General features: G+C 57.4%; 2 protein-coding genes across 2 annotated transcripts; both read left to right on the forward strand.

Moving 5' to 3' along the window:
- The first annotated feature begins 827 nt into the window (after positions 1–827).
- LTB4R2 (leukotriene B4 receptor 2) lies at positions 828–1,912 on the forward strand. The gene has a single exon (XM_043919625.1). The coding sequence runs from the start codon at positions 828–830 to the stop codon at positions 1,902–1,904; it is 1,077 nt and encodes a 358-aa protein (XP_043775560.1). The 3' UTR covers positions 1,905–1,912.
- A 3,698-nt stretch (positions 1,913–5,610) lies between these two features.
- On the forward strand, positions 5,611–7,038 carry LTB4R (leukotriene B4 receptor). The gene has a single exon (XM_043919624.1). It carries the CDS (start codon positions 5,611–5,613, stop codon positions 6,808–6,810), a length of 1,200 nt encoding a protein of 399 aa, XP_043775559.1. The 3' UTR covers positions 6,811–7,038.
- The last annotated feature ends 1,097 nt before the right edge of the window (positions 7,039–8,135 follow it).

Raw genomic sequence — 8,135 nt, forward strand, 5'->3', positions numbered from 1 at the left:
AGGAGTTGGGTTGCCTTCTCTGCGGAGAGCTGGCAAGGGACGTCTGACAGCCTAAGAGCTGCAGGGTGGGAGGGCTGAGAACTGGGGTGGGGTGGGGTGTGTGTGTTGCAGGGGGGAAATGAGCGCAGAGGTAGGACCCAGGGGCAGGATCAGGCAGTGTCCCTACTCACCCACACACCCAGGGAACCTTACCTGCATCCCCTCAGCTTATCCTGTTTCCTGGGGAGGCGGGCTCTCACATGCCTGGACGAGTTAGTGATGGGAAGCAGCCCGGTGAGGGAGGGCTCCTGGAAAGGCCCAAGAGGAGCCTCACCTTGTCCCTCCCTGTTTCTGCCTCACCCTCTGCCAACCTAACAGGGACAGGACAGACTTAGGCAACTTGCCCACTGCCGCTTTGCCTTTGGGCGTCCCCAGGCCCCTGGAGAGCCCCCAACCCTGCTCCCGCCCCGCTGGGTAAGTAGATCTGCCCACTAGACCTTACTCCCCTCCACTCACTTTTGCCCTGCGGTGTATACATACAGGGAATGGGGCCGGACCAAGAAGGAGAGGCCAGGTGAGAAGGGTGGAGGTGGAGGCAGGGACAGCTGGGAGTCAGGACTGGGGAGGTGGCCCGACAGAGAGCAGGGGATACGGGTTCCAAGAGCAGTGTTTGAGCTGGGGCTGGGGTCCTGGGGGGCGGAGAGAGAGGCCGCCAGACAAAACAGAGGCAGGCTGCAGAGGAGTGAGGGACGCTCAGTCCGTTCTCACTGGCATCAGGCGGAACGTGGGCTTCTGCCCCACCTGAATGCGTCCCACGGCCTTTTCCAGCCTCCCGTAAGCACAGAAGAATGTCGGCCTGCTACCGTCCGCCAGGGAACGAGACGCTGCTGAGCTGGAAGACCTCGCGGGCCACGGGGACGGCCTTCCTGCTGCTGGCGGCGCTGCTGGGGCTGCCCGGCAATGGCTTCGTGGTGTGGAGCCTGGCCGGCTGGCGGTCCGCGCGAGGGCGCCCCCTGGCGGCCACGCTCGTGCTGCACCTGGCGGTGGCCGACGGCGCGGTGCTGCTGCTCACGCCGCTCTTCGTGGCCTTCCTGACCCGGCAGGCCTGGCCGCTGGGCCAGGCGGGCTGCAAGGTCGTGTACTACGTGTGCGCGCTCAGCATGTACGCCAGCGTGCTGCTCACCGGCCTGCTCAGCCTGCAGCGCTGCCTCGCCGTCACGCGCCCCTTCCTGGCACCCCGGCTACGCAGCCCGGTCCTGGCCCGCCGCCTGCTGCTGGCCGTCTGGCTGGCCGCCCTGGTGCTCGCCACCCCGGCGGCCGTCTACCGTCACCTCGGGGCGGACCGTGTGTGCCAGCTGTGCCACCCGTCGGCCGCCCACGCCGCCGCCCACCTGAGCCTGGAGACTCTGACCGCCTTCGTGCTGCCCTTCGGGCTGGTGCTCGGTTGCTACGGCGTGACGCTGGCGCGGCTGCGGGGCGTCCGCTGGGGCGCCGGGCGGCGCGTGACGCGGGTGGGCCGGCTGGTGGGCGCCATCGTGCTGGCCTTCGGCCTGCTCTGGGCCCCCTACCACGCCGTCAACGTGCTGCAGGCGCTCGCCGCGCTGGCTCCGCCCGAAGGGGCCTTCGCCAGGCTGGGCGGGGCGGGCCAGGCGGCGCGAGCTGGAACCACGGCTCTGGCCTTCTTCAGCTCCAGCGTCAACCCGGTGCTCTACCTCTTCACCGCCGGGGATCTCCTGCCCCGGGCGGGTCCCCGCTTCCTCTTGCGGCTCTTTGAGGGCTCCGGAGAGGCCCGAGGGGGCGGCCGCTCTAGGGAGGGGACCTTGGAGCTCCGAGCTACCCCTCGGCTCAAAGTGGTGGGGCAGGGCGGCGGCAATGGAGACCCTGGGGGCGGGGCGCAGAAGGATAGTCGGGGTTGGGACCCTTGACGTCAGACCCTACCACCTGGCCTGCTCTTCCCTGACCCCTTCCAGTGCCCCCTTGGAGCTCAGGGAACCACTCTGGATGGTTTGGGGATCCTTCTCCTACCAGCGTTGAGATCTCTCTGGGCAGAATTATTATACATCTGGGGCAGGCCCAGGTTCCTCCCAGGACTGGGAGTGGTGATGGCCCGTATTAAAGAATATCATGTACCTGCAGGCTCGCATGTACCCGGGTGCCAGAGCTGCTAACTTGTTGCCAATAGCTATTGTGAAAGACACTGTGAAATTGTGTGAAATACATTACAGGATGGCTTAAGCGTGCTCCCTCCAGTGGGTTATCCTACTTGAGTGAAACTACCCTGTGTCACCTAGCTCACTGCTGGCTGGGTCAGGCCGAGGCTGGGCAATGCCAGCCCTCGGTGGCATCTTAACCTGTCCTCCCTAGCCCAGATGGCCTGGCTCCCCCAAGCCCACCCATAGAACCACTCTGGAAATAAATGGAGAAAGAGGAAGGGAAGGTGTGAGTGCTTGGCAGAGAGATGGTGATAAGATCTATTCTCCGGGTCTGTTAGAGCTAAGTGGGTGGGAAACTGGCTCTGGGAAGGGAAAGTCAGTCTGTAGGGTTTGAAAGGAAAGTTTTCTTGTCTGTCTTGTGGTTGGCACAGCTGGGGAGGGGCCTTGGAAGTCGGAGACTTACCTTCTCTGAATGTAACTCTCCCTGAAAAGGTCACCTGACTCAAAAAAGGCGCTCAGGAGCAGACACTCATTCACCCAGGAGGCTTCTGGGGGTTGGAGTTGAGGGGTATGAGGAACGGTGTGGATATCTGGAAGACAAAAGGAATTTTTCAGGGAGATGCCACTTCTCCTTTCTCTCTTTTTCCTCTCTGCCAAGTCTTGGCTTCTCCCAAGACTGCTAACTGTTCCTCACCTCCTCCAATACTTCTCGATTCCCATCTTTTGGAATCTCTCTAGGTCTCAAAATTGTTCTGGATCCTGACACTTTTGAGTTTGGGAATGTAGGATGGAGTCCTTTTTAGGGGATGTCCATGTGCACACACGTGTGGTCACTAGGATAACCAGCTCATCCCCATTTGTCTAGGACTTTCTCAGTTTTAGCACTGCAAGTCTCTTGTCCCAGGCCCCTGAGTCTCTAACAAACGTAGATGTTTGATTACTTGAGTGGTCACACTGACCATCACCGTAGGTTCTGCTTTTTTGACTGTTTACACCACCCAGGCAGAAGTCAAGTTAGAGGAAATCCAATCCTCAGGGTCGGGCCAGGGTCACCAAAACTGGGATTGGAAAGAGCTCTGGACTTGGCGGGGGAGGTCAGAAAGTATGGTTAGAGTGTCTAGTCTGGGGCAGAGGGAGAAAGACCATAGAGAGAGATGGAGGTGGGGAGCAGCTTGGAAGAGGAGGCAAAGACAACCTAGTTCCTGTCAGAAGGGGCCTCTGGGTGACCCCAGAGCTCTGAGCCAGAAGCTTCTATCCCCAAACACTGACTTAGTGGCTTTCTTCCTGTCCTCACGCACCAGAGCAGAGGCTTCCTAACTTCTGTTACACATTTCCTATCCCACACGCCGTCTGTGGCCAGAAGGCTCTTCCTCAACTCTGCCTCCAGCTCTTACTGCGGTTTCAGCCCATCTCTTTTCATCATATCCTCTAGCTGATAGCTGCTGGGTCAACTCTGATCTGGCTCTTCTCTTTTTTATTTCTTAAAAAAATTTAATTTACTTATTTTTTGCTGTGCTGGGTCTTCATAGCTGCGCACGGGCTTTCTCAAGTCGTGGTGAGTCGGGGCTACTCTCTAGTTGTGGTGTGTGAGTTTCTCACTGAGGGGGCTTCTCTCGTGGCTTGAAGGCTCTAGGGCTCAGGTTCAGGAATTGTGGCACACGGGCTTAGTTGCCCCTTGGCATGTGGAATCTTCCCGGAGCAGGGATTGAACCCCTATCCCCTGTATTGGCAGGCAGATTCTTAACCACAGGGAAGTCCTGCTCTGGCTTTTCTCAAAGCAGGAAAGCTGGGGCCACTACAAAGGTTAAGGGACCTCAATGACCACCATTACACTCTTACCCATTACCACCGTTACGCATATTTCCCAAGAAGTGGTGGAGTTGGAAGGGAAGCAGGAAGGCTCATGATTGGATTGAAGATTAGACTTCTTGGTTCTTAGCTTCTGCAGGAGAGTCAAGAAGAGGAGACTGCCCTCCTTCCAGGGAGGGGGAAGAGTGATCCTTTTGGGGGCTGCTTCGCTTTCCACATTCCTGGTTCCCCCCTCTCTCACGTCTGCTTCTTGTGCTCATCTCTGCTTTCCCTCTGTGTCTAAGGTGGGACAGAAGTCAGCTGTGGGAAGGTAGGAAAGAGGTAGTGCTGACTTACTTGCCCAGCCCCACATCTTAAGTCCAAATTCATGTGGCAGCGTAGCCACATTGGCAGCGCAAGGCAAGTGCTTCAGGAAGGGGAAGAAATTGTCATTCTGTGTGATACTAGAGAGACTATTTGGCTTCTACGAAAGAAAAGGGAGATGGACCTAGAATGGAACTAGTCCTTTTAAATGAGGGGAGGGATGGAGGGTGCTGGAAGGGGGTCCTCTCCACCAAATCCCAGTCATGGCTTGAAACCAAGCCAAAGACAGAGTGCTGTCCTCTTTAAGTCATGACATCACCTGACCCAAACCCAGAACCGAGCCCCAGCCCACATTTCCTATTAATCTGAAAATCTACATCGTTCACAGAAGATATAAAGATATTCAACATTCTGACCTCTTAGTCTGAGTCCATTTCCCCTCTCTGGCTTCCTTCTCTCCTTCTCTTGCATGACACAATTCATTATTCTGTTCGATTCTTCAGTCTAGACCTTCATCTGAGGCCACATTTCAGCCTACCCACCCCCTCACTCCTCTTTCCTCTCTCATTGCCCCTTCCGGGGCTCTTCTCTTCTGGCCCCACCCCTGAGGAGTCCTCCTTCCCACTGGGCTCTTCTGGAACACAAAGACTATTCCACCCCACGTAGTGAAGGGAGTGGGTCGGAGTTTCCGCCCCACCCTCAGGAAGGTGCATCTCCCCTCCCCTGCTCTTTGGTACTTCCTCTCTAGCTGACTTAACTGACAGCACCCAGACTCCAGGCCAGGCCCCTGGCACTGGCACAGATCTGGGGATAGGCTACGCCATTCTGCCCTCACCCTGGGATTGGCACCAGCTTCCAACCAGTGCCCGGCAAAGCCTTAAGTGAGTACCCTAGAGTAGGGGAGGTGGGGGGAGGGAGCAGAGCTGTAAGAGAAAGTCCAAAGGACTTCCAAAGAAAGCTGACCAGTGGTAAAGGAACTTGAGAGGACTTGGTCTTGCCTCCTGTCCACGAAATCTTCCCCATCCCTGTTATTCTTGGTGGACCCTCGGCACCTCTGGGGTGAGTGGGTAGGTGATTGGAAGAGGTCAGTGGCACTTGAGTGGGCTGAGGGTCTGGCCGGGGTGGGGGGGTGGTAGGGGAAAGGAGCTAGCCTTTTGAGAGGTGCAGCATTGTTAAGGAAAGCCTCCACTTTGGTTCTGGGTTTTAGGGTCTCCTGAGGGACGGTGGCTGACGGGTCTGGAAATACTGCTTCTGCTGTTGCTATGTATTTTGCAATTGGGTCTATGGGCAGGAAGGGGCTCTGTGGCCCAGTTAGGAAATTAATCTTTCTACTCAGCCAGATCCCCTTAAGACAGGTCAGTGGGTGATGATGAGGGTAGTATACCCTGGTGAGCAGCATCTGATGGTACTGATCTTGGAGACGGATGAGAGTACCCAGACTAGGTGTGTCCAGAGTGTCAGGAAACCCTTCCTTCATGTGCGTGTCACCCTCACTCTCCAGGTCCTTGCTATAGCCATGAACACTACATCTCCTGCGGCACCCTCCTCACCAGGTGTCAGTTTCATCTCTCTGCTGGTCATCATCGTACTGTCAGTGGCGCTGGCTGTAGGGCTTCCTGGCAACAGCTTTGTGGTGTGGAGCATCCTGGCAAAGCTGCCGAAGCGCTCTGTCACTGCCCTGATGGTGCTGCACTTGGCCCTGGCCGACCTGGCCGTCTTGCTCACTGCCCCCTTTTTCCTCCACTCTGTGGCCCAAGGCACCTGGACTTTCGGAACCTCCGGCTGCCGCCTGTTCCACTATGTCTGTGGAGTCAGCATGTATGCCAGCGTCCTGCTTATCACGGCCATGAGTCTGGACCGCTCGCTGGCGGTGGCCCTGCCCTTTGTGTCCCAGAAGCTGCGCACCAAGGCAGTGGCCTGGCGGGTGCTGGCCGGCATCTGGGTAGTGTCTGTTCTGCTGGCCACTCCCGTCCTCTTGTACCGCACGGTGTACTTGCGACCGGACAATAGGAGCCTGATCTGCTTCCCGACGTACCCCAGCGAAAGACATCGGGCCTTCCATCTGTTCTTCGAGGTGATCACCGGCTTCCTGCTGCCCTTCCTGGTCGTGGTGGCCAGCTACTGCGACATCGGGCGCAGGTTGCGGGCCCGGCGCTTCCGCCGCAGCCGCCGCACCGGCCGCCTGGTGGCGCTCATCATCCTGGCCTTCGCCGCCTTCTGGCTGCCCTACCACGTGGTGAACCTGGCCGAGGGGTTCCGCGCCGCAGCGGGCAAGGCCGTGGGTTCCGGACCGGTGGGTAATCGGCTGCTCCTGGCCCGCCACGTGCTCATCACGGTGGCCTTCCTGAGCAGCAGCGTGAACCCCGTGCTGTACGCGTGCGCCGGGGGCGGCCTGTTGCGCTCGGCCGGCATGGGCTTCGTCGCCAAGCTGTTGGAGGGCACCGGCTCCGAGGCGTCCAGCAGCCGTCGCGGGGGCACCCTGGCCCAGACGGTGAGGGGCACCCCCGCCTCTCCTGAGCCTGACCCCGCCGAGAGCCTCACTGCCTCCACCAACCCTCTGGAGTGAAGCGAACTCAACTAGGCCTGCTGGCTGGCCGCAGTGCAAAGACCCTAGCTTGGGGGAATGCCCTCCCCACTGGCCTGACCCAATTTTTGACCATCCCCCTCCTTCCCCCAGGAAGAGAACGCTGGTGGGAGAGTGGGGCGGAAGCGGGGGAGGGGCACAAGTCAGGGCTGAATGGGAACCGGGTCCCCACCGGCAGCCTTAGAATTAAAACTGAAGTCTGAAACTGGGTCAACTCCGCTCTGTGTGATGTGTTCATCATGGGGGACTGGGGTGCTCCTGATTGCTCCTTCTCAATCGCAGAGTGGCACATCCTTTAGTTTCCCATGCTTTTCAGTTTTGGGACACAGAGACAGAGAAATCAGACCTTCCCACCCCGATTCTGAGGAAGGTGATCTGCAGATCATACTTGGACAACACAGGTCTGCAGACCCCTGAAGGAGCTGGCCAAGGAAGACCACCCAGGTGTGCCCATCACGCCAGACTCCCTGACTCAGCACAGGAAGAATATTTAGACCTTCCAGGAGGTGTCTGCCCAGAGGGCTGGGGTGGGGATCTTTGTTAGTGGGACTCCAACCTCCTGCCAGTACTCTGTGTCCTCTCAATGGGAGATGTCTTAGGGGATTGCCTCTTTTCCCTCTCTCTCTCTGGAGGCAGTCTCACCAGCGAGCCAAGTCATCAGATCTTATTCCCTAGAACTCTGCACACCAGCATCCTGCCAGCCCCTAAAATGCTGTGGCGCAGGCTGGAGCTGAAGGCCCTCTGTGATGTGGTCACCCTTAGGAAATGAAGATTCGCAAAAGCGAGATGGGTCATTTTTTACTTGGGAAGACTGTTGTCTTGGAGAGCCTTGGACTGGCTCTGTTCTGACAGCATTTAAGAAGACGGCAGTGGCAGTTTACTTTTTGAATCTCTTGCATAAAAAGAGAAAAACAACTAGGAGAAAAGTCAAAAATCCTCGTGTAACATCTGCACATCAAGATACCTCTCATGGACCCCAAAATGTGAGCAAGGATGAGTCATGGATGCTTCAGGACCTATGTAATATCAGCATCTGGGCAGGAGGCAAAAGGAAGCAAGGGAGAATCTGAGAGACCTAAGAATTGGAGACCCCCCAACCGTATACATGTCCTTGCTAGAAAGCATGGTGGGTCAGCTTGAGAACAGCAGCTGGAATGGGGAGGGACCTAAAAGACCTATCCCTATCCCAGGCCTCCCTCCCATGCTACATAGTAAGCACATAACAGGTGCTTATTTAGTGTTTGTTGCGTGAATAAAGATGAAATGACATTTTACTGGAGCTTCTTTCCAGTGTTCGTGGGTGGGAA

This window comes from Cervus elaphus, chromosome 12 (assembly GCF_910594005.1).
Source record: "Cervus elaphus chromosome 12, mCerEla1.1, whole genome shotgun sequence".
Taxonomy (NCBI): Eukaryota; Metazoa; Chordata; class Mammalia; order Artiodactyla; family Cervidae; genus Cervus; species Cervus elaphus.

Excerpts from the sequence above, each read along its gene's own strand:
- LTB4R2 (XM_043919625.1), top strand. The coding sequence starts at position 828 with ATGTCGGCCTGCTACCGTCCGCCAGGGAACGAGACGCTGCTGAGCTGG.
- LTB4R (XM_043919624.1), top strand. The coding sequence starts at position 5,611 with ATGATGAGGGTAGTATACCCTGGTGAGCAGCATCTGATGGTACTGATC.